This window comes from Zalophus californianus, chromosome X, assembly GCF_009762305.2.
Source record: "Zalophus californianus isolate mZalCal1 chromosome X, mZalCal1.pri.v2, whole genome shotgun sequence".
Classification (NCBI taxonomy): Eukaryota; Metazoa; Chordata; class Mammalia; order Carnivora; family Otariidae; genus Zalophus; species Zalophus californianus.
In genome coordinates this window covers 18,252,107-18,278,428 of record NC_045612.1, presented here as the reverse complement: position 1 = coordinate 18,278,428, position 26,322 = coordinate 18,252,107, and the positions used below count along the sequence as shown (strand labels likewise).

General features: G+C 45.6%; 1 protein-coding gene across 2 annotated transcripts in view; it reads right to left on the bottom strand.

Annotated features, from left to right (window-relative positions):
• Positions 1-2,079: 2,079 nt before the first annotated feature.
• Positions 2,080-26,322, bottom strand: part of GPC4 (glypican 4) — a 105,448-nt gene continuing 81,205 nt past the window's right edge. The window contains exons 3-9 of one of the 2 annotated variants that reach the window (XM_027609320.2): positions 22,556-22,947; positions 11,500-11,665; positions 6,688-6,818; positions 6,396-6,542; positions 5,493-5,629; positions 4,779-4,954; positions 2,080-4,669 (exon numbers count right to left, since the gene is read on the bottom strand). In XM_027609320.2, the coding sequence (XP_027465121.1) occupies positions 4,467-4,669; positions 4,779-4,954; positions 5,493-5,629; positions 6,396-6,542; positions 6,688-6,818; positions 11,500-11,665; positions 22,556-22,947 (1,352 nt within the window). In that variant the 3' untranslated portion in view covers positions 2,080-4,466. The remainder of the gene's footprint in view (positions 4,670-4,778; positions 4,955-5,492; positions 5,630-6,395; positions 6,543-6,687; positions 6,819-11,499; positions 11,666-22,555; positions 22,948-26,322) is intronic. The other variant, XM_027609321.2, reaches the window with a different exon arrangement.

Sequence of the window (26,322 nt, the reverse complement as noted above, 5' to 3'; positions counted from 1 at the left end):
ACAATCTTGCCTTTTCCCAGGATTCCTCGCCTATCTTTAAGAACTGTCAAAAGTAAAATGTCCATTTAATGCCACACGTGGACACTCTTGCTGAGAAATGGATTCCTCTAGATTTTATGGACTAAAGTGTCTCCAAACACTGATGAATAAAAATTCAACCTTACATGACAACTGAACTCTGACAATCATTTACGTATTCTAATGGCTCGCTGGCCATCAGACAGATAATTCATATGGCAACTGAGAAGATCCAGGTATGCATTTCCCACTATTCTCATCTCCACCCTGCGTGATACAGCTGCAGCTTCAAGGCCTCTGGGCTTGAGGAAACATTAAGAGTACATTATTCTAGGGCGCCTGGGTGGCACAGTGGGTTAAGCATCCGACTCTTGGCTTCGCCTCAAGTTGTGATCTCAGGGTCGTGAAATCGAGCCCAGCATCGGGCTCCACGCTGGGTGTGGAGTCTGCTTAAGATTCTCTCTCCCTCTCCCTCTGCCCCTCCCACCACATACTCTCACTCTCTCAAATAAACCTTAAAAAAAATGGAGTACATTATTCTAATAGGAGTCATTTCCGGGGTACATTTCCTTTGAACCATTTCCAATCGTTAACAGTGGTGTTCATGTGCTGTGTTCTAAGAGGATCTTCCCGATTGCTTTGGCCAGTCAGTATCTTCTTCACTGATGAGGATATGGAGACAAACTACCGGGAACGAATCTTAATGTGAACAGACGGTGTCCTAGTGATGCACTCCGGGATTATAGCCCTCTAACGCCAACCGCTCCTCATTCAAGATTGGTTTCTTGAAAACAAACAAAATCACCTCGATTCAACTGGGCCAAAATACAGTAAAAATCCCAAGTGGGGCACCACTGAGCAACCATGCCTTTAGAATGGGACTCCACATCTTTAGGGATCCCTCAATAATGTAATTGACCAAAAAAAGGGGGGGATATCTCTATTCTTATTTGCTTCCATATGCATAAGGAAACTTTGGAAGAAGCCAGAGTGTGTGTGTGTGTGTGTGTGTGTGTGTGTGTGTGTGTGTGTGTGTGTGTGTTTATAATCAACTAATAATTTAGTGAATTTAGAGTGTGGGGTAACTGGACCGGTTGGATGGGGGAACAGGAGGGAAACTTTCACTCTATACCTTTATGTAGCTTTTGGTTTTTAAACCCTGTCATAACATTACCTAATGAAAAGCTAAATTAGACAAGTAAACACTACATGGATTGGCCTTACTGATGGGCTGGTATTCCTAGATTACCACAGGTTATCTTTCAGAGATTTTTCACCTCTGTTAAGGGCTTCCAGAAGAAAATAACTAGAAGAGGTTAAAAGTAGAAACCGAACTTCTACAATAAAGTGTATCGCAGAACGCACAGCTATATTTTCCCCGCGAGGTTCTAAGTTGACAAAATAGTTCTCAGTCCTTGTTCCCTTATTTCAAGGAAGAGAGAAAGTGGTATTTGGTAGTCGGGCATTTGCTCGAGAGTGAGAAGGTGCACGTGCAGGCCTCCTCTCGCAGATCCGGTCACTGACTTGCCACCCTTTAGCTCTGGCAAGTGGACGGATTCTGCAGACACCAAAGGGCAAGCAGAATTGTGCATAGCATCACCAACATCTATTTTCATGCCGGCTCTAGAATCACAAATGACAAATTCTTCTTCACGTAAGCTGTTAGGTTTCTAACACGCAGGAACGAAAGTTTTAAAATGCATGTCAATGCTTTGTACTTTGTCTTTTATCAAGTAGTAGGTGCTAATTACGGACTGTTTTTGAAATAAAATGTAAATCTAAGAGTCGTTAAAATGTTTTTTTCTTAAGGTACAGGGCGGTGAAGTGTTGGAAAGAAAAAATAATTTCCAAATGACTTTGTAAAACACAAAGTCACATGCTATTAACTGAGACTTTGGAAAAGTCCGGTCTACCAACAAAGCTTTTTTATTCTACCTCATACTCTGAACTCTTAAGATTTTAGAATATTCAACTTGCCTTTATTCTTTTTTGCGGGGAGGGGACGGGGTGCAATGGTGAGCCTGCCGGCTGCTTAGAAGCCAAGAGTTACCCAGTCAGATCTGAATGGAAAAATCTATGATTTGTTTATTTCATAGTTCAAGTTCAAAAGCAAGAGACAATTTAAATAATAAAAGGGTAACAGGAAAAAATGCAAAGAAAGAAAACAAATCAGTGAGAGTCCAGAAGAACCTTCAAGAATATTTAATTCGGAAAATGTTATTGGTGTAGAGAAGCTGACTGAAAGAAAACAGCTGGGCAGAGTTCAAGGTTTTAAATTAAAAACAATCTCACAAGGTCTACGGGGATAACTCTTTGAGCCACATTTTGGAGACCAGATTCATTTCTACCAAGTCAAAGTAATAGCAGTCTAAGCTAAAAAGGAAATTCCTCACAACTGAGGTAGTTACTAAGTATCAGCACATTTTCCAAGTTCTCACAAGGCAGCTTAGCTATTTACAATCCATTTTTCCTCATACATAAATGGAGCACCTTTTCAACTTTAGGTCTTCTGTGATTCGTTTAAAAAAAAAAAAAAAGAAACACTTATACACACCAGCCAGAATATGCCTATTTTATTAACATCATGCTTTAATAAATAACTGGCTACTTCTAATAATATTAAGCCTCTGTTTACAACAGCCCCCAATATTCCATGTTGACCATTCTCGCAGAATTTGGTGTGAAAAAAGTTGAATGAAATGTAGACCCTGAGCTATCAAGTAATTACGTTTCAATATAAAAATAGAGAATTAGTCTTACAACCGAAGATTGAACAGGAACACAAACCACCTCTCTGTGGGTGTTAGCTTCTGTGGAATCGGAGATCTTAATGGCTGTCTAAAGCAGGAAGAGACTTGCGGGGTTTTCTCTTTTTGAAGACTTTTTGGGAACTCCTTTTTAAAGGGAGCTGTTACCTTCTCATGGTTTTGGAAGCTGTCATTTGGTAAGGATACAAGGAACGGGGTCCTAAGGGGCCAAGGCAGTTGTCTTTGGCCTGGGACAACAGTTATGGCCTTTGCCAGATCCCCGTGCCCACCCCCACCCCCGACCCCGGAATTGTGGCTAAGGGTCACAGCTAAGCTATTGCCTTCTGGGCTCTCTACTCCCTCCCGTCCCCCTCCAAACAACAAGAACACGTGAAAAAAAGTCTGGACACCCAGACCCCCCCCCCGCCCAGGCGGACTTCTTGGCTGATAGGGTAGCACATGGCTGTGAACCACAGCAAGCCCTTTGCCTTTCTGATCAGAGGGGCCCCGGGCAAGACGACTCAAGTAGGACACTTTAGCAATCTTGTTTTACAAAAACTGGGATCCAAAACCAAATGCAAAGGCGGAAACTTTGCTGGAGGAGTGTGGACAGCTATGTGGTGAGCCCAGACTGTACCCTGGTTCTGGCTAGCCCCCAGACAGTTCTCTATTCTATATGGTGGGGTGTGAAATCTGGTATGCTGTAACAAGGGGGACCAAATGAACTTCTTGGGCACTTATTTCTGCCATCGGGATAGGAATTCAAAGCAGGTCAGTGTGGACATGAAGACCAGCACACAGCGGCTAGCTAACCTGCCTGGTTAAGACAGAAAAAGACAAAAACCCACCCCCAAACTAAGTGTGAACGTGTGATAACTTAGACACCCTGAATGCCTTCTTCTAAATGGGCGCCGCTCTAAGTATAAGTGGGTTCGAGAAATGGACCTGTGACCTTAGTTTCTGTGATTCAATTCATCCAAGACGGGTATAATCTGCAGTCTCTTCCAGTCCCTGGCTATCAGTGAAGTAGAGCTGCCTTCTTGTATCGATGCCTGAACCCAACCTACCAAGTGGCTCAGAAGCCTCCCTGTGCCTTCACCTTCTGTCCTAACTTAAGAAGAAGAAGAAACAAAATCACATCCGCTCCTCTCCAGATAAGGCAACTAAAACAACAGGGATAAATGGAAATTTTACTGCTTGTTGGGCTTTTTCTTTTAATAAGATAACATGATAAATAAAACCTGCTTCTGTACAGCTATTTAATATTTCAGAAATACGTACATGTTACATGCCAAGAAAGGACCCTGGTTTTCTTGTAAGAAACAAGGTAAGATCATAATTGAAGGGGAAAAAAAAAAAACCCACAAACAAAAAGAAAAAAAAACAAAACAAACAAGAGTGATAAAATCACAAATGCACAACTAACTACAGTTCTGTACCTACACTGTCAGCCACGTTTAACATGATTCGGGGGGGGGGCGGGGGGGGGCGCCAGGAACCGCCTTTATACATCCAAGTCCCTCCCCCCCCCCGCAAAACTGAATGAAAACACAAAGTCAGCATTTTTTTTAAACCAGTGGCCACATAGTAAAAACTGTACATCGTTGTCCATTCATTTAAAAAGCAAAGTCACTAGGATGGTATAAAAGTGATAACCGGTGCCTTTTTAACTTTGTGAAGAAAACTTTCTAAGATTCAGAATTATCTCCACTCTCTCTGCATGACCAGGAGCAAGATGCAGAAGGCAGCCAGGAGGGAGGGCCGTGCCCGCACGAGGCCACCGGCGCTGCCGGCCTGATCGTTGGCGCTCTTCCCGGAGGGCTCAGTGGCGTTGTGCTCCAACTCCGAGGGGCACTGCTGGTACTCGCAACCGCTACCGCTTCCCTCTCCACTGCTCTCATCACCTATTAAAAAAAAAAAAGAAAAAATAAATGGAAGAGAGATTTCATCCCGCCCGTTCTCGTCACACGGCGTACGAGAGCAATGTGTAAGTTTCCAACCACAAATGCTTACTGATGTCAAAGAAGTCCACATCGTTCCCATTGTAAGCATTCTTCATTTTACTGGTCATAACCCGGAGAGCCATGATCTGGCGAAGGATCAGGATGTCCGGTTTGCTGGTGTCCACCTGGACCTCCGGATTGTTGCCCTGGTTGGCTAAGCCGTTTCCCGTCACTGCGAACAGGTATCTGAAATGAGAAATGACTCCGCTAAGAGGGTCGGTAAAGCTCAGAGTGGCCGAAGGTCAGAGAATCCTGCCGTGATCCTGGCAGTCCCGCTGAGTGCAATTCCGGGGCAAGTTCTCCCATTTCTTGTTTCTCCGCTTCGCCGGGCACCTTTTGGAACGCTACCCCTTTTACGGAGGTTGCTGGGTCAGAGTCAAGGGCCGATACAGTGGGGCCTTAGCAAAGTTACTTGGGTGTGGAGGGCAGTGACACACGGTATCAGCCAAGAAGGGAGCGAGGCCTTGGGGGAACTGCAGCTTCAGGAGGGCCAGGCCGGTGGGCCGAGGAGCACAGGCATCAAATCCTGCAAAGACGGGGCTGCCGGGTGCCTTCCCAAGGCTTGCGGGACAAAGCCCGTGCCTTAGAACGTCTAGAAGCCATCCACGCTGTTGCTACCTACCGTCCGGTGCTTTGTGATGCCTCCCTCGAGTGACTACTGAGCAACCCCCATGTGACCCCCCGGGGGGCAGGCGGGAAGGGGGCCCGCCTGCCCGCACCTCACCTGCTCTTGCCCTTCCCGTCCCAGCAGTCGTCCTCGTTCCCGTTCCCGGCGGCCATCCTCCCATCGCTGCACACGTTGCTGGGCAGAGAGGACCAGAACTTCTTGGCCTGTTTCAGCTTCTCCTTGACATCAGTAACCTCATTAGCAGGGCCGGGGGCGGGGGGGGGAGGGAGGGGGAAGAAAGACCTCTGTAAAAACACACAACTGCCTACAGATGTGTCTTTTGATCATTTCTAAAGTAGCTCCAGAGCGCTATGCGATTCATTTTCAACTTGAGTCACAAGACAAAAATGCAGATCAAATTTATACGGAAAAGAACAAACTCGCTCAAGTGAACTAACGGTTGGAACGCAGGCCCCGAAGGAGTGGCCCCGATCCACCGGCCACTCTCCCTCTGTATTTACAGCTACCACCTGAGGCCCACCGGCCTCCGGGCCCCGTGGGTACAAGGAGAAGCCACCGTCTCCTCCCGCGAGGCTTTCCTCCTCCGGCTGCTGTGTCTATACCGCCTTGCCACGGCACCCCCTCTGGCCACGGCGCGTGAAGCTCGCTGCCGAGGGCAAAGCGGCTCGCTTCCAACCCCCCGCCCCCCGCCCCGGCGCTTCCTATTCATCCCCTTTGCTAGTGAAGCCCCGCTGAACGAGGAGGAGTCTCATCGCTCTGTGCTCCCTATAATGGGCACAGTGATGCGCTCACAGGAGATGCGTCGTGTTTCCTGACGACGTACGAACTTTATGAGCTAGAAAATGAGAGGCAGATTTATGGACATCCACATGCAATCTGCTTGGAAAGTTTCACCTGAAAGACCCGCACTTGAAAGCCTTCCAACGGAAGATGCATTCGGAGCAACTGTTTTCGGTTCTTTGTCATTAAACGCGGCCGTTCCTGCGCCAAAGTGCTCACCAGTCGGTCCAAACTCGTGCCAGCTGCCGTGGTCGGGCGTTCCTCGGGGTGATACGGTCTGAAGCGGGCACTGAAAGCCCCCTCGGAGATGGATCGGGAAATCCGGCCGGCCGGGAGGGGTTTGGGGGGTCCACATCCCTGGAAGACCTGCATTAAAGCGAACACAGTCCCATTAGGGAAGCTGGGTCCCAAGCCCTGGCGGAGGGGGCAGGGGGAGGTGGGAAGATGGGGAGATGGGCGGTGGGGGAGGGAGGGCTCTGCTGCTCCTTGCCAGTTATCCTGCCTTCATTACCTTCTGAGACACTTGCACACTATTCTCCTGCATATTCATTATAGCATCGGAAATCTTCACATCGATGGGATCCATGACCGATTCGATGTTGAAAGGACCCTCGAGCCTCTCCGCCACCATCAGCATCGCATCTAATAGGACGTTTGGAGAAAAAACAATACAGCAGGAAAAAGTAAACCGTTAGTTCAGCCTTGGGTCATCAGTCTGATTACCTTACTGCCTTTGTTTCCGGTGCGGGGTAGGGAAGAAGGCATGCGTCATAATCAATTCATGTTTTTACGTCTGTTTCTATTACACAGGCTGCATTTAGTCCCCGTGTATTGCTAGCTCTCTAAAGTGTGAAATGGCCAGGTGAATGCTTTATTCCACAGCAAGGAAACCCACTCGGGAACGTTCTATTATACTGATTATTCATTCCTCGTGTGTCGGTGGCTGTCAATGTAAGGCTCCGAGCTAGCCCCTGCTGACAAACCTAAGGTTGGGGGCAGAACAGCATGCCACTTCTCCCAGTGACTTTCTAGGATCTTTTCATTTAGGTTCCATTTACAAGACTCAAAAACATAAATCCGTTAAAATCCTGGCATATCATTTCCTTTCTTTCATTTTTTAAATGAAACCCTTTCAGCAACTTGAGCGCACAGTTGGAAAGTACAAATGACAGTGTTCCTAGGAATTCTAATGACTTTTCAAATAATGCAAATTTGAAAGATGTAATTTTGTATTAAGATAAACTTCCCATTTCAAACACAAGGGCCTCAAGTTAAAGCAAAACATGTGCCTCTTTTCATTCGGGTGAAAAGACAACACAAGACACAGTACACAAAAAGCCTGTGCTCACAGTGTGAGTCTTCACGGATTACTCTGCGAATCACCTTGGCCTTCTGGAGGAGTCTAGAATGTTTTAGTACACATCGCATCTCTTAAACAAAAATATGCGGTACTTGTTTTTCTGCCGTAGGTGTTTGTGGGGGTTGTGAGGCTTAGTGTTTTTGCCTGATTATCCTGGTCAAAATTGGAGGAAACTGGCAATGAGGAAAGGCTGCTGCCCTCCTGACAAGCACTGAACTCTTCAGCTTGTTTGCTCTCCTTTCCACTCTGGTGCTTAAGGCCCGGCAGGGAAAGGGTCGTTAGGCCCACGTTATCTACAGCCTCCAGGTAGGCCAAGGACAGCTCCCCAGCAAGGAGGGCTAGTTTCCAGAAGACTATAGGCCCTTCTCTGAGAAGACTGCAGGCCACCACCATCTTCTACCTCAGCTTTCTGGTGCAAAGGAGTTTGGGCATCAGCCTGTCAATGAAACCCAATCTGCTCATCAACCTTTCACCTTCCACCTAGAAGAGACGCAACACAGCATTTGAAGGCATGGGGGTCATTTCTCTAAGCTGCAATTCCAATGTCACAAACCACAAATAGATTTCCGTGAAATGCACTTTTTTTTTTTAAATAAAGTTTCAGATTGCATTGTGGTAAGCACCAATAAAGTGACGCTTCCAGCCTCTAAGTAAAGACTGCCAGCATGAATATAGCATTGTACTAGAGGGGGAAAAATGCTTTTGATGTGCTAGCAAAAGGAGACTTTTGTAAACAAGTGGAGCACAACGTCAATGTGTTCATCATTGTCAAAGCATCAGGGCTGCCACGTACAGAAAGCACATTCTTTGTAGAAGAAGTCGCTTGCTCCAAATAAAAATATTATGAATAGACAGATAATCAACATCCAAAATGCAGAGGTTTAAACAAGAAAAAAAAAGAAAAGAAAAGAAAACAGAGCATTTTGAAACTACTCATTCCCCTAGTGGCGAGGAAAGGCTGGATCACTAATGTGTTTGTGAAAGGCTCAAAGGAAACATAAACCCGATTCTTCTGGCTGTTTGGCGTCTTTGTCAACTCTGGGAATGGAGGGAAGCCGGGCCTTTGTTGGGGCCGGTGCCATGGCGTCCTGCGCGGGGCGGCTGAGGAATGCGCAGAGCGGCCTCCCGCCCCTGGGGGGAGTCCTGGTTGGCTCTCAACGAGGCCCTTCCCTAGAAGCAGCCAGCCCCGAGGGAGATCCAAAGACGGTGGCTGTGGGGTTGTTTTTCTTCTGGTGGGTCTAGGCTAAAGGTCTCTCATTTCCAGGATATCTGACGGGTCACTGCCTCCTCCCAGCAGCCCCGACACCCCGACACCCCAACACAAAAGTCCTGCGACCTGAGTAAGGTTGGCGTCAGGTGAATGTTCAGGCAACCACAGTACGTGATGGAAAACAAGGTGCCACCAAGCAGAATGTATGGCTCTCTAGAAACTGTTTTGGGGGTGGCAGTGGGGAGTATTTGGTCGACCTTTTGAGGCAACCTCTTACAAAACCAAGTCCAGGGTGTTTCAACTGTTTGGATCCATCTGGATCAAGGCTGACGACAATTCGAGAGAGGGGGGGAAAAGGAGGCCATGGCAGCAAGAAGGCAGATGTGGAAAACTTAGCTTGAGTCTCTTCAAGGGCCTGGTCCAACCTCGGGCTCTCAGCGCTCAGGCTATGGGCACTGGGTCACCCCCACCCAGCCACAGAGCATCCCTCCCTCGCACCAGGCAAAGAGAATCCTTTTGCACTATGCCACCAATAATCACAAACCCCCATCTTCAGCCTCTCGACCCACCGGGAAAGCAAAAGGCAGTTTCCCGACTTAACCCCAAGATCTGATTTAAAGAAGTGGGGGGGAAAAGCTCTTCGCCGTTCATTAACTGCAGTCATTTAAAGGGGTAAGAAATATTCTTTGCAAAGAAAAAAAAAAAAAAGGAACTTCGAGCAGAGGCATGTAAATTGGGACTGAATTCTATAACCACAGAGCAAATTAAACCCTCGTGAAAATTCATAAAAAAGCACTGGGGATTAACAATGTCTATTACTCCTGGCCTGTTAGATCAGTTTATGGGACATAAAGAATAAAATACCCATTAAAAATTAAGTTTAGATACAATTATATACCTCATCCCTCCAAAAAGGATCATTTCAAAAACTGAAGAAAATGGATTGGGAAATCCGATCAATTTCCACTTGGGTTTAATTTTGTTTCTTGAAAGAGAGCAAATGTAGGTTTTAAAACTCTCAACAAGAACAACAGCAACTCACTCCTCCTTGCTTTAGAGTACCTGCTTGAAAACATTAATTAAGCAGGCCACAGTGTGGTTTTGATTTGATGTGGAGCTGCAAACTCTTCAGAAAATTATGAAAAAAAAAAGCGCACAAGAGAATTTGTATCTTAATACAATGAGTTACCGTTTCTGCCAGATATGTTCGAATAAGATAATAGCGCGAGGGACACGGCCCTCTGCACCTTACTCTTGATCGATCCATAGAAAAGTTGGCAAAACTCGAGGGCTGTCACCCTACACTAATAGTGCAGTCTGTGCTGTACAGTGAATTCTCCTTTGCCCGGAGAACGAGTACATTAGATGCTATAAAATAAAAAGGCTAACCAACATTTACAAAAATGAATTTAGCAGAAGCGAACTGCAAATTTGGCATGTGGGTGTGGGGGTGAGGGTAAGACTGAAAAAAGAGCAAAAACATCAACTTCAGATCTGGAAATGCCACTAGCTTTTCTTTCCCGGGGGAAATATTTTAAAGCAACAATTTCTCCCATGGCTTCCTTCTGGGCACAATGGGCCTCCACTGCCCCTGCCTTCCCTTTCCCGGGACTCGGCTCTCCTGCGTGTAGATTTTCTCGGGTCTTCTCGCTTTGAGCTATTTAGGCTACAATTGTGCTGAAGTGCTTAATATTCACATCTTTTTTTATTCCTGTGTCAGTGTTCTCAAGAATCTGTTGGAGCCAATTTAGTGATGCATTTTCAAACAGAGTTAATATGGTAATTAGCTCTCACGCAGACTAAAAAGCCTTCTCTCCAACTCCAATCCCCCGCCCCAAAGGTGCCAGCAAATTGCATACATGTTCCCATGATGTGAACAAGTGAAAAACAGGTGCTTCTAAAGCCACTTATGTTCTGCAATTACACAAACCTGACGGGGATGGGGGAAGAGCGGAGTCTGTTTTGTGAGCCATTAGCGCGCGCGCATGCGTGTGTGCGTGTGTGCGCGCGCGTGTGCAAGGTGCCACTAGCATGGGGGACCAGGAGCTTCCGTACCAGTCATGGAGGTTTCAGGACTAAGGTGTGCATGAAGGGCACATCAACGAAGTCAATGGCCGGACATTTAAATGATCCTTAACTTGTCCTTTCCCACTGATGCTGATGACTCCTCTCGGAAAGTGGGTACCCCACTCACATTGCTGTCTGGATTCTGGGTGCCAGGGACCTGTGACAATGCTTACCTCTAAGATGACTAGAGCAAAAGGGCCTCCGTGCTCACCGGAGCAGTCGGTTACTGTTAAATTCTCTATAGAAAGAGAACCCCTAAAGTCCCTCCAATCCGGTTTCACTTGATTCAAATACCCAACGGGCATCCGGCCGGTGTGTGGAAGTCTCGGTCACAGTGTGACAGACAACGATTTCAAAGCTCAGTCAGTGATGGCCGTACTCCAGCATTTACAGGGACACAGCCTATGATGTGTAAACTAAAACGGACCTTGTGGGGTGGAAGTGCCAAGAAGTCATATTCTCCTTATGACAACTTGCAATTCACCGTGTCTGAGGTCTTCCGTAACGCCACCCACTTGTTCAAGGAACATTTACTTGTAGACCGGTGTGAACTTTGAGTATAGTGGGAACCCTGGCCAACAAGAAATAAGAAACAGGAGAACTTCCACGGACGATAATTACGATATTCCCTGTGGCCGGAAGCTGAGCATTCTCCGGCGACACAAACCCCTGCCTCGCTCACTCACCTATGAAATTGTTCCATTCAAACTCGAGATCCCCTTGGTTGGCCAGACAGCCTCTCATGATGTTCGAGCAGTAGTTGTAACACGGCTTCACACTCACGAGCCCCTGGCAGTGGGAGCAGTAAAGCATCTTCAGCAAGGCCTCGGCACACTGCGCTGTGGGACTGACCTAGTTTGGGAGAAGACAAAGACAATGTGGGGCAGTGATAACACAGACATTCCAAGTGCATCCAGTTGACCTTGAAGGTTTGGCCATGAATTCAACTTAAGAATGAGTTGTGATGGATCACACTGAGCAGGCCTGGCCTGCTGCTTCTAGAGGAAGATTAGATAAAAGGAAGAAGGTGGGTGGGTGGGGGTCGAGGCAAGAACACCGCTTGACCGTAAATAACCCAGGTGCACATACTTCCCACCCTGTAGACTCCCATGCTTCCTCCATCCCGCTCCCTGCCCCCCCCCCACACACACACACTCTCACTCGTTTTATGTGGCTCAATTGTTCCAAAGTCCTCGTACACACACAGTTCCAGGATCGGCCAGGAGACACAGGAGTAGAGATGACCTTCTCCTGCCCACCGTGCATGGCCTGCTGTGGCCTCTACCATCACTGGGTCTGCCTCGGACACTTAGCCCCCCATCGAGGTGTAGTGGGGTACCTAGTGTGTACTCCCTTCTGTGCCAGGAGCTGTGCTGAAGGCCAAACTCAATGTATCCTACAGGCAAGAATGTGAATACATTTAAACCTGGGGTGAGGTGAAGGCCTTCCAAGGCCTGGGAACAGTAAAGCAGAGCGCCCAGGGAACACTCGATGGAAGACAGGAGACTTCGGTTACACTGGGGAGAAAGGGTTGGATTTAACTGGCCCACTGAAGGGAGAACACCCCCACCAGGGAGAACGCCGGGTGCCTGGGGTTGAGGAATTGTGGGAAAGACGGCTGGCTGGCTGCCCAGGAAGGAGCGTGTGCGTAGCCAGAACTGAAAGGCACGTGAAGACCAGGCAGAAACAGATACCATTTGGCAGGCCACGGGGGGCTATGAAAAGTTCACGAGGAAGGGAAGCAGCAAGGATAAACGTGGTACTGGCTGTCCTCGGTGGAGAAATGAGGCGTTGTGTCCTCTTTCCGCTTCTCCAGTGACAGTGTCTTAGGCACACAAGAGCGGGTGCCACCTGCCCTGCATCTTCATCAATGCTTAGAAAGGATCATGGCCAGCCATCACTCATGGGCAGCTAACCCAAGGTTTCTGTCTTCTTGTTCTCTCTGCCCCGCCCTCTGCTTTCCGAGTCGCTATCAGAGGATTAGTGTGTTCCCCTCTGTCAGTACCCAACCAGTGTTCTGAGCAAACTTTCCAAGATACCGGGGCAGGGAACAGATGCTGGGATGCACTTCACCTGCTCCGGAGTGTGACTGTGGAGACCGCTTATCAACAGTAGCCTTAGGAACAGGAACGAGGGATTAGAACTGTCAGGAGGAAAACTTAACACCCCTGGGCTCCTATCTGATGTACACACACACCCCACCTCTTATCCCCACCAGGACTCTGGCCTCCAACAAGCTGGTCATTGTGTATGTCGAAGTCAACAGCCCCTCCCAAGAATTAGGACCTGCCGCAGTTTTAACCGAGCCCAGATTAGTCCTTTTCACTGTGCTTTAATGGGCAGTGAAATCTTGGCTACCCACTATCCTGGGGGGATGGCCAGTCTGGAGGGCTAGATTTTCTGGATAGCTAAAAGTCCATTCTTTTAAAGTCACCGATAGTTAGGACTTCAAGACCTGTCTACCCCACCCCCTCACTTTACAGGTGAGCACGCAAGCCTGGAGAGAGGAGGTGGCTGGAGAATCCCAGGATCACATTAGTCAGAGCTGGAACGGGCCTCAGAGGTCACATCGTCCGGCTCTCGCATTTAAGAGACAAGAAAAGCAAGGCCACACAGATGAACTGACTTGCTGATGTGGTGCCCCCGCTACACTGGATTCGAGCACTGCACCTTATCAAACATTGCCCAGAGAGCTCCCGGTTCCTGGCCTTCTCCAACACGGGCCATGGACCCTCATCTTAGGCACACTTGTTGTTTTCCTCTGTATTGCTATAGTTCGGCTCCAGGTTGATGATACCCCTAACTGGCTGTATTGCAGAGAGGCGAAGGGTTAGTACGCAAATGCCTATGAGAAATCGGATTACAGCCTGTGGCATTTGTTAAATATTATGCTTCAGCGGAAACCATGCCCTACTACGGAAACATGTACAAAGCTCAAGTGTCAACAAATAGTTACTGAGCACCTATCTCGTGTTGGGGATTATTCTGGAATGTACTTGTGATTAGGTAGCAAGTAGGAATCTCTGTATTAGAGTAGGGAAACTGTTCTCAAAAGCACAAACACATTCCAAAATGGTATGGGCCTTTAGGAAATAAGCCAAAATCTAAAACACAACAGATCTATTTGACAAACTTTCCCCCCCCGCCCCAAAAAAGACCCTTCCATTTGTTTTCTTAACTCTCTCCAAGGTCCGCTCCATTCTTTGTTCCATCGTAGGTCAAATCTGTGATGCAGCAGACCTGGTCTACTACACAGGGAGATGTCAGCTCCAGTTTTAAAGACTGGGACCGAACAAAATGACACGGAGTTTTATTAAAGGAAGATTATGAAGCTGGGTTTGGCTGACTTTTTCCACTTCGTTCTCTGGCTAAGTACTGGCTCATGCTCTACACGTGACTGGTTGTCTAACTACTAAAAAGGATCACCACGAACTCAGCTATAACATGCTATGGAAATACTAAATACCAGAACCGAGAAGAGAGATGGCCAAGTTCTAAGAAAACCACGATGGGCAAGGACATGAGCAATACCCAGGCTGTAGAAAATCAAACGCAGTCTTTGTGGTCTCAGGACCACTACTGAGACCGCTACGCGCAACGTCACATTATTCAGACTTGGGAAACAAAACCCCTGCGTGGGGATGAGGCCCTGGGACAGAGAAGGAGGAGGGGCAGAGGGAGAGAGAGAAGCGGGCTCCCCCTCTGAGCAGGGAGCCCGCCACGGGGCTCTATCCCAGGACCCCAAGATCATGACCCGAACTGAAGGCAGACACTTAACTAACTGAGCCACCCAGGCGCCCCTAGAGAAGGGTTTTAACACAGTCAGGGAACGGAAAGAAACAGGCGTCCCCTGCAATGCTCAGCCCCCCAGAGGAAGTACCAATAACGTGACCGTCCCCCAGGCCTTCGGTCCCCACTCTCACAGACCCAACCAAGCTCAGGATGGTGAACCCAGGGTGCCAAGGCCCACTTCTCCATTTTGGCTCTGGAGTACCCAGTGGAGAAACAAAATGGTTGACTAGCTTTTGGAATTTTCAGGGGCTTTATTTATTTTGAATACAAATTCAAGTTCAGGGGCGCCTGGCTGGCTCAGGCAGTTGAGCGTCTGCCTTCCGCTCAGGCCATGATCCCGGGGTCCTGGGATCGAACCCCATGTCAGGCTCCCTGCTCAGCGGGAACTCTGCTTCTCCCTCTGCCTCTCTCCCCACTCGTGTGCAAGTGCTCTCTTTCTCAAATAAAAATCTTTAAAAAAAATTTTTTTAAAAATTCAAGTTCATTCACATTCTACTCCCTCATAATCCTCAAAATCAATTGCTTCTTGAGTCCCTAAATAACTTACTTACTAAAGTACATTTACGTGGGGACCCAAGTCCAAGTGGCAGATCCTGCCCCGTGGGGATTAACACAAGGGGCAACTATACTCCAAGGTTGTCTTTTAATCCTCAATTCTATACTGATGCTCTATGGCATGACATACCACTTAAAATGTTCAACATAATTGCTCCTTTGGGTCACAGCTCTTGACTAACATTTGAGGTCTTCCTTTTGTTTAGAAGGGTCTGTTGAGCCCCGATGCTGGAATCCTTGGGGCACAGGAGTAGGGGGGTTACGATTGCTTTGATAAAAGGCACATTTTTCAAACCTCTCTTAGAGATTAGTTCTTTCTCAAAATGACATTTAGAAGCAGAGGAGGGAAAACTGTCCACTCCTCCCTTCCCCCTTTGAAGCACTAACACAAAGAATGGATCAATGGTCTCAGGAAAAAATGCTTATTTAGCTTCTGTGGTTTCATGATCATGCAGGGTCTTGATGTCAAAACCGAAGAGAAGAATATTCTGTTCTATGTCAGAATTACCTGTCTACTGATAGCTTTTAATGGATTTTATTGATATATAAGATACAGTTACAAGGTACTTACTATGTGCCAGGTTCTCTTCTACTTTGCATGTATTAAACTCATTTTAAGCCTCCCCATAATCATATGAGGCATATTATCCATTCATTTCACACGTGCAAAAGCAGAGGTCAAAAGAGATTAAGGGACTCAGACAAGATCTTCGAGGGAATGGCCAAGATTTGAAAGTGGGAATTTTGGTTCTAGAGCAGGTACACTCAACTTCCTCGATGTGTATCAGAATGGCTTCTTTTGAGGAACAGAACAGTAAAAGAAACTTGAGGGGAGCACAGGAAGCTTGGTCCTTTCCCCACAGCGCCCCAGACCTAGCACAGGGGATCCACACACAGCAAACGCTCAGCGATGAGGCTGGATGGTTTTCTGGTGCGAATTTGCGGTTTTCAAGTGTAGTGACCAAATGAAACCATTTTTTACGTTGGAGGGCAAGTTAGGATTCCATCCACGTGGTGGATGTGCTTGACTAGACCCTTCGATGAAATGACATACTGTTTAATGAACAACAAGGACTTCCTCAGCCATTGCCAAATCTTCACAATAGGTCGAGATGGCACAGGGGCGAAGGAAAATTATATATATATACATATACATACACCACCCACCGGCCCTTGCTCACAAAGAACTCAAAAGCTCCGGTAAACACTGCTGCACATGGAGGAAAAAAGAGCCCACTTAAACAAACGAACACCAGAAAACAATACACATGTTTTACCCAAGTTTTAACATTTTTAAAGAATTATGGCTAAATGTAGCAGAGATGATCAATTTCTACTAGGAAGTGGGATATTTTGTAAGAAAAAGGGTTTGACATCATTTATGTGAGAATGAGGTGGTCTGACTTGTTTAGTTTTGGGGGACAGTATGGTAGAAAAGGGACATCATCTGGACTCAATACTTCTGTTTGCCCTCAAATCAAAATCTGAGTTACCGACCCATAATGACAAGATATTAATAGCCAACTTCCAAGTCTTATAAAATCCTTCAAGACTGACAAGGGTCTTTCTAAACATTGAAGTGCCTTAGGATTTCAGGAGGCTGTCTGTGTTTCATGGTAAAAGTCAGTGTGTGGGGGGGGGAATCCTCATTTCCCTTTTGTAGGATACTCATTCCTGCCACCCAATATACATCTGACATCGACATCTGCACGCCATTTCTGCCATAAAAAGCCTTTGCAGAAAAGGCCCCTTCTCTGCAAAGACTCTTTTAATATAGATTGAGACTTTCTACTCAATAACCTGCATTTTCCAAACACCACATTGAAAACTACTGCAAGCAGCCTGAAAAAAGAAAACTGCTGGATAAGAACTCTTCATGCAGCCTGGATTTCATTTCGGTGATTCTGAAGAAACCTTAAGCCACACTACGTAGTGATGGCAGTCAACATGCTGCACTCAAGTTAAAAACACATTTCCTTTTAGTTTATTCCAGTCCCTAACATACATTTGCTGCAACATTTTTTTTGGTCTGCAAAGCTAACTGCACCAAACAAACAAAAAAGACCTAGATTTTTATCTGTTGCTTGGTAACATAAGCACCCAATAAAAATAAGGGGAAATATTTCCCAAAATTATGATTAAAAAAAGATAGGAAACCCAAACATGTTGTGAGATGTGATGAGTTTATTCAACAACTTCCTAGGGTTTTTTTTTTTTTTTTTTTAAGATTTTATTTATTTGAGAGAGAGATTGAGAGAGAGCGCGTGCGAGCGAACACGAGCCGGGGATGGCAGGGGGGCGGGGCAGAGGGAAAGGGAGAAGCAGGCTCCCCACTGATCAGGGAGCCCGATGCGGGGCTCGATCCCAGCACCCTGGGATCACGACCTGAGCCGAAGGCAGACGCTTCACCGACTGAGCCGCCCAGGCACCACAACAACTTCCTAGTCTGAATTCACCGCACACACAAAAAGAAAGAAGGATGAGATGTTCCTATTCCAGAGAACAGAATTTTCAAGACATAACAAAATACGTGGAACAAACCAGGGCCCGTTCAGGAGTATTTGTTGATGTGCTGTCGATAAAACTGAAGCATCGTTGTGTTAAGCTCCTTGCAGAGGGCTCGATTTTTGTTCCGAGAGCACGCTGTCTCAAGTCCTTAACACTTTCCACGCTCCTGCTGGCCCACGTCGTCCGCCACGATCGGCTACAGTCCCACCTTCCTCTTCACAATCCGAGTTGTTGAAGATGGTGAGTGTACACAAATATTCAGGTTTGAACAAATGTCTACACCTAGCTTCTTAAAAGCTTTATGGATAGACCTTTATTAGATTTTACATTTATAATGATGCAGGAAATGGCAAGATCATTTGTGCAGTACTCTTGCAGGTGTCAGGGCGTTGTGAACAGACGAAATTGAAGGGGGGGGGGGCAATGGAAATTGTTCTCGAGGCAGGACAATCACTTAGACATCACAATGGTGAGGCACTGCTTTCTAATTATAGCCCCTGGAGTTTGGGGTGGGGGTACAGACATAGTCCCATTATGTCAGTGTTAATTGAAACCACGAGAATGCAACTCTCTCTGGCATGGGAGCTATTCATTTTCATGGTGCATGTAACCACTCGTGCATTTCTGAAAGACCACAACAGACTTCACCCTTCCAGGCAAAACTGCTGCTAGAGCAGGTCAGTAAGAAATGCATCATGAACCATGACATGGAACGAAGGACTAAGTCATACAGAGATGTGTAGTGCCAGGGTGCTCTTGGACCATTTGTTACCAATTAAAGGGACTTTTCTGCAGTTGGAATTGTAAAGCTCAGTGGAGTAAGCTGCAATCACTGCAGGTTTAGGCCCAAAAATCTGAAGCAAGGCAAGTATACTTGGCCTAAGAGGTGACTTTCTCTTGAAGTAAGTTAAGCTTACTGGTGCTAATGGCCTTTAAAAGGCTTAGTGATAATCAAATCATTGCTCAGCATTTAACTACAACCGTTGTGTGGCAAAAGCAAGCTGGAAAAACAGGGCATCCACTTATGAAGAGAAAGCGGGAACGTGTTTGAGTTAAGTATGCAGTACCTACCCCCAAGACCCCAATGCTTCTCATATTTGACTTTCAGAGACCTCTTTGTAGATGAGGTGGGTGAGGTGACTCTCTTTAATTAGGAAATATAGTCTCCACTCTGAATGGTCTTTTCCAAGCCCAAGGTAATTCATTCCACTGGACACCAAAAAGAGTGTCTATTTCTTGAGTTGCTCTAGTCCCACCTGCAGACAACCCTTGGACAGCAACTGTAGACTTTGTTTCCAACATGCCCAAAAGATTTTATTTATTTATTTATTTGACAGACAGACACAGCGAGAGAGGGAACACAAGCAGGGAGAGTGGGAGAGGGAAAAGCAGGCTTCCCTCAGAGCAGGGGGCCCGACACAGGGCTCGATCCCAGGACCCTGGGATCATGACCTGAGCCGAAGGCAGACGCCTAACGACAGCCACCCAGACGCCCCCTGAAATAAGGTTTTCATAGTCAGATCATTTACTGTCTTCCCCATACCACTGTATCTTAAATTAAAATTGGTTTATTTAGGAGTCATACTCCAGAAATTAACGTACTAAGTATTTTCTCAAATATCCAAGTATTCTTTAGATAATTCTAGGCAGAAACATTATATAGATGAGAGATTTTTCAGTAATTTGTGTTTTAACTCCTTTAGAAATTGACCTGATACCTGAGTATCTTGTCATTGTGTTATTTAGATAACATGACCCAACTTAGTTGAAGGGTTTGATTTCAAATCAGTCCTTAAGTCTAGAAGAAGCTCAGTAGGGAAGCAAAACATTATTAAAAAGCTTCCAGTTACAAATTCAACTTTTAAGTAGACATAAAAGAGTATTTTTAACTAACCAATTGGCAAGCAATGTTTGCTCAAATTAAGCCTTATACCTTGTATTCATTGTATTCTCATTTAACTACGCAAACATCTCTTACACAGATATGAGAAAATACAATGAACGTAGAATACAGATCAATTCTGAAGCAAATTTAGGGTTATATTTAGAAAGGAACTTTCTCAAACAACCTAACAATACTAAGGTACACAGGAAATCTCTTGCTGGAAAAAAAATTCATACCAGAAGAAACACCAGAAATTGTGACTCTTTTGAGTCACATACTCTTTATTGTATAGTTAAGGGTGTTTGAATCGTTTATACAAAAGCCAATCTTATGGGTTTCCCACCATGAATTCTGAGAACCATGTCAAGAAGAATGTGACACGGGGAAGCCATAACTGCTTCCTTCTCCCTACCCTGGGAGGCGGGGGAGATTGGACAACAGCAAGCCTTCTTCTAGCCCTTGATCTTCTAAATCTGCAATGAAGGGTCTCTAAAGCACTTCCTTATTTCATCTACTGCCTTCCACTGTGAGTTGGAGGTTCTGGAATCTCAGTTCTCGAAGGGGGTTTCCAACTTAGCAAAGTGAGGCTAACCAGACTTCTGCCGGCCTGGTCCCTCTTCCCAAGAACTGAAAGGAAGATGGCTAATGGAAAACAACCATTTTTCAGATGCTTGCAAAGGTCTTTCTACTTCTTGCCTTTCTCTTCCACACGAGTGTGCACGCGCACACACACACACACACACACACACTCATTCAAACCACACAGCAGCGCCTTTCCGCCTATTCAGTTGAGGATGAATGCAAGGACTCGATGAAGGAGGGCAGATGTTTTAGGTGAGCTACCATGTAAATAACCGTGGTGTGGAATAACTGTGCCTTGTTTCAGGACTCTGACGTGAGCATCTGCAAGATTCATAATGGTTGCTGAGGTTGGCAGAAGTTCAGGAATCAGACTATTCCTTTAATTATAACCATCACCCTCCCTACTTGCTCCCACCCACTCTCCTATGCCCCAACAAATTTTTGCAAATTATAAGAATTACCAGGAGGAAAAGGAGTCAACAAAAACATGCTGGAAAGAACTGTTGTTCCCTGAAAGTTTATGTGCCTGAAGATGAGAGAGAACATACAAACCTGCAATAGTGACGACGACAAATCAACTAAGCCTCCTATCACCCAATCCTAGGATGAAACATCTTAGAAACACCTAATTTTTATGGTACATGATTCTTTAGAATCTTACCTTCACTGGGGTAACATCTAGGCTTCCTCTCTAACTAGGGTAACCACGAAGCCTGGCCTGCTCAGGACAAGCCTGCTTGCTTCTTCAAACTTAGCGGCACACGCCATCTGGGTAAGACTTCATAAGAAGCATCTCTTGGTTTAGACAATAAGCATCCTGGTTTGGACAATAAATTATGTGGTCACCCAAACTCTAAATGAACTGACAGGCAATCAGACTGATACCCCAGATGTTTGTATCGCTATTCAGTTTTCGTTTTGACCACGCCCTCCAGTCCTCAAAACCACCAGATGGCCTCAGTAGGAGCTGCTGTCCTTCTGTCTGCAATACTTTTTAGTGAATGGACTACAATTTGGCTTTTCCTTTGAGGGCTGAAATGTAACAGCACCAAGATGAGTCTTCCAAAGGTAACTTGTCCCAAATTACTGTTTCTTTGCCGGTATTAAGTCATGGAAGGGTAGAGGCAGAAAGACCTTCCAGAAGTTTTCAAATTTCTTTTTTTTCTGGGGGAGCAGGGAGCGAAGGAGCCATAGAACCTTTTCCCCCTTGAAATCTTGTTCAAAACTCTACTTTGAGGGGCACCTGGGTGGCTCAGTCAGTTTAAGTGTCCGATTCTTGATTTTGGCTCAGGTCACGATCTCAGAGTCGTGAGATCGAGCCCTGCGCCGGGCTCCGTGCTCAGCGGGGAGTCTGCTCCAGATTCTCTCTCCCTCTTCCTCCCCCTGCTTGCTCTCAAAATAGATAAATTAAATCTTAAAAAAAAAACAAAAACCCTCTCCTTTGAAAAGAGAGAAAAGCAAAGTTTCTCTGGTATAGCCAGGAGGTAAAGTCACGGACGCAGAGTCTCGCTTACTGGCAGACTCCCCACGTCTCCCTTGCCTCTCCTCAAGGAGGCCCCTGAAATACCCCCTTAAGCTGGCTTCAAAGAACACTGTCCAATTCCTTTAGCTTACAAATGAGGGAAATGTGCTTCATTTCAATCTGCTCTTGCCTACATATTACAATTTCATTCTCTCTATCGGTAACCCTATAAACAAAGCCGTAAGTCAAGAGCACGTGGCCCCCACTAACTGTCATAAAAAGCTCTGCCTTCTAAAGAGCTCTGAGTGTACCTGAAAACAAGGAACCACGTACTAATGCATGTTCAATACTGCTCTAGACTGTAACTAGCAGGCCCAAACCTAGTCACTCAAAGCAACCAAATATGGAGCCTGTCTGCTGCTTTCTCTGGAGGGGAAGTAGAACAGGAGCTGAAAAGAGCATGGCGACACTAAACCAGGTTCCAAAGTGAGCGTACATTCTGCTTCCAAGAATAGCTACCCAAGAAACCACTGCAAAGAACGATGTTATAGGATGATGTTCATCACAGCATGGTCTCTAACTATAGGGCGTATCTGTATCAGAATAAAGTGTGTGAGGGAAAGGCTGAGAGAAAGAAGAGAGTAGAAGGAAATGGTTATCGTGTCCATGGAATTCTACTGATTTTTCTACCTCCCAAATTTTCTTTGTTTAACTGTATTTATTTGAGAGAGAGAGAGAGTGCGCACACACAAGCAAGTGGGGGAGAGCTGGAGAGAGAGAACCCCAAGCAGACTCCCTGCTGAGCATGGAGCCTGCCCCAGGGCTCTATCCCATGACCCTAAGATCACGACCTGAATCGAAATCAAGAGTCTGATGCCCAACCGACTGCGCGCCCCCCCAAACTTTCTTTTAAAATGAAACAACAAAAACAAACACACGGGATGTAAAGAGCACTCACCACAGAGACTTTGCTCACTACATCTCTTGCGACCGCTAAGCCTTGAGCAAAAGTACGGGCAGCTACAAATGCACGTGTAACCTGCAGCTTCAGTTTCCGAGGGACGTCTCCGAAGGGCTTCAGCTGCTCGGTGTACTTGCTCACGCATTCCAGATACTCATCCGTGAAGTGGTACTGGGAGTTCACCAGGCGGAACATCCGCTCCAGAAGGCGAGCCCAGAAGTCACTTAGCATTTCTTCCAGGTTCACGCTTCCTGCCACGTAGTAGCGCTTCAGCTCTCCAAAGAGATCTTTAAATAGCTCAGAATTTTGCATGTATAAGCGGCCATAAGTCTTCACAAACATGTCATTCAGGGATTTCTCTGCATTTTCCAGTAGTTCTTTGAAGAATTCTAAACACAAAACAAAAAAAGAAAAAAAAGGAAGAAAGGGTTTTCAGTAATTAAGTAACAAAGCATTTTTCAGGTCAGTTTGAAAACAGGAAAAAATATGACAAAATGAATTTGGAAAACACACTCGTATATAAGGTGGATTCCTTTTCGTGTCAATGAAAGGAAATCTAGGTCACGAGTCACAGTCACCTACACGTGTCTACACCTAAGAAAGGGGGAAAATGATTATTTTAGACCAACAACTTCTCAGGCGTCAATATAAAACATGCTTGTATGCGCATACACGCACACACACACAAACACAGACACTTCTCTCATTCAGTCACAAGGAAAATAAAGAACTTGATAAAAATGGGTACATGAAGTCTAAAACATGAGGTTTGCCAGAACTTTCTACTGCAAGAATCTAAACCAAAGCTAACGATGCCTCCTAACTGAAACCTGACACCAGGACAGGTATTTTCAAAACATGTTGTTTTACTTGGACACAGTTTTTTTTTCTTTTCTCCTTACATCTACGTGACATGCAAGAACACTGCTTGGGACATGCTGGAGGCCAAGAAACATAATGAAATACCACAAAAGCTAGCACTGAGGTTTTCTGAAAATAAGTTCTCAGGTGTTCCCTGTGAAAAAGTGGGGTATCCAAGTTGACCTTGGGTTCTTAAAGGATTCATATGGTAACATCATGAGATTCTTTGGGGGTGGAGGTGGGGAGAGAGGGAAAGAAGGGGGAAGGGGGCAGAGGGGGTAGAGAGACGTGCAATGCCTAGCAGACTCAACCACAGATTTGGTATATTTAACCAGACAACAGGGAAAATAACAGAAAAATATGTAAGAATACCTGGTTATTCCACCTTTACTTTCTGGCCTGAGTGTTAAAAGATTTTAATCTCTTAAGTACAAAGGGCAAATTAGTTTCTCCCGAAGCTTTTGTTAGGCAGTTCAAAGAAGAGAAGAGCTAATGGTGTATCCGTAACAATCATTCTTAATGAACCTATGGCTGGTATAAAAATAAAATACTTCACGATATTAAGTTTTCAAGCAGGAAATGTAATAAATACTAAAGCAAAATATAAGGACCACATCAATTAAGAAAGTGCCTCCAAGTGAACATGGAGCAGAAGAAAAAAATCTGGTGCCTCCTTTGAAGCCAGAAGAACATTAGCAATCTTCTCAAAATGCAATAGCGCAACAAAGCCATTATCTTCTCATGTTGGGCGGGCAAATGAGAGGCTGAAAACTACTTCCAATAGTTTCTCAAAACCTGCCCTGGAAACGCTGAAGCCTTTTGGAGGGGATGCGTGTGACTGCTTACTTCCGAGAGATTCCATACCTACGCCCCCAACTCGTCAACCACACGGTGGCTTGAGCCTCAAAGCCCAGAGTCTTCTGGGTTCCAGCTTTTCAAACTATGTGTGTTTTGTTTGCGGGGTATTTTTGTGGGGAGAGGAGCTCTTTCTTTTTACTTTGATTGAGTTTCGCTTGTTTTATATTTCCTGGGCCCTCCTGAAGAAGGAGACAAAGGGAAATGGATTCCCTCTGAAGAGCTAAAAAGCTAAAAACTTGTGTCCCCAGAAGAACGGGGACACAAGTCAACTCCTCACCTCCATTACAAGTGCACAGCCTGGCGTTTTTACCCAAGTTCTCTTCCCCGGAAGAAGACCAGAAAGTACACAAGGAGCTAGGGGAACCATATGAAAAGCATTACTCAAATCAGGTACCTGAGAGGCCTCTAATTCTAAAATCCCAAGTGATTCTCAAGTGTGGTCCCACAACAGGCCAACATCAACACCACATCACCAGGGCACTTGTTAGAAATGCAAGTTCTTGGGCCCCACCCTAAACCCACCGGATCAGAGATCCTGGGCATGGAGCCTAGCCATCTGCGACTCTGCTTCCCCTAAGGTTTCAGAACTGCTGCTCTCGCCAAGGAAACGTGTCCCATTTCACTCCTCAATAGCAATCAACACCAGCTCGGGGCTGTGCTAAATATGAAGCATACGGGTTAAGCGTTTTAATTAGAGGAAAAATGTCTTTCCAGTGACTTGGGTTTTTTTCCATTTTTTCCCTTGCATTCTTGGGTGTGATTTATGATTTTTTTTTGGGGGGGGGGGGGATAAATTTTCTTGTGTGGAAGTCTCTCAACTGAGTGTCCAGATGCAGGTAACACTTTTCTAGAAATCAAAGCTGGGGAGTGTTGGGGTATGAAGTGACCTGGAAATGCCATCTGGTCCACTTCCCATACCTTGCTCGAAACCCTAGCAGCCCAGCCAGGTGCTGCTGGTTCGTCTGGGACATAATGAAGAAGGTATGCTGAGCTGCGTTAGTATGTGTCCCGCAGGTTGCACACGTAGCTCTCACATGCTGGGAAACTAAAGCCTGGCAATTGAGATCAATACGCAAAGCCTTGTGTCAATCCACTGCTATTGCTAGTTCACGATCCAAAAGAGAAGATTCCAAAGGCAACCACAGGTCCTTCCCTAATATTGGACTTTTATTATATTGCTCATAAAATTGGCACACATCGTTTAGTGTAAAAGTAGGATGTTGGAAACTATTTGACTTGTGCTTTGATGACTCATTTAATAAATAACTGAATACTTTCTTGCATTTCTAGTGAATGGCACCTACAGTTGTATAGGTTTTAAGGGTGGGGGCAGAGAGGCATTTCAGAGGTGTTTTAATTTAAAACAGCTATACAATGTCAGAGTTCACCGTTTAAGCTTCAAAGTGCTCCAGGTCAAAGAAATGCTAAGACACTGAACATTTTATGGGAAAAAAAATAAAAGTCTTAGAGTTCCTCCTTCAGATCAAGAACCTATGGGTTGGTGCTGCTCTGTATTATAATGTAGCTGCTTTGGAGTATAATTAAAGAGAAATGATTTCAAACCAGCATGCCCTCTGTCCAATACCACCATGGACCTTACTTTGTTTCCCATGACTCAAATACTGTCTAGGAAGGGTGTGTGCGTGCATGCTGTGTGTGATGTTAATTTAAACTTTAAGAGATTAGCTTGGTGCTACATACATACTCAATTCTAATTCCTTTGATTGTTCAGAAAATCGATTTCCCTTCTGACACACTTCAAAAGACTCTTTAGTATGGCCATGTAAGTCGCAAATATAAAGACCGAGTGGGCTATATACAGAAATTCTATAAAACTGATATAACAAGTTAAAATCTGATCACTGAATCCCTCCTAATGGCTATGCAATTTGACAAGTATGTACTGAGTGGCTATTATGGGCTCAAAGCAAAGCCCACAGTTTTACCATGCATCTTAACCTTCTTGCCCAGACTGTAATCAACGTTCCCGAGAAGACAAATTTCCTTCATCCAATTCACCTTTACTATACCGCCAACGCCCCACA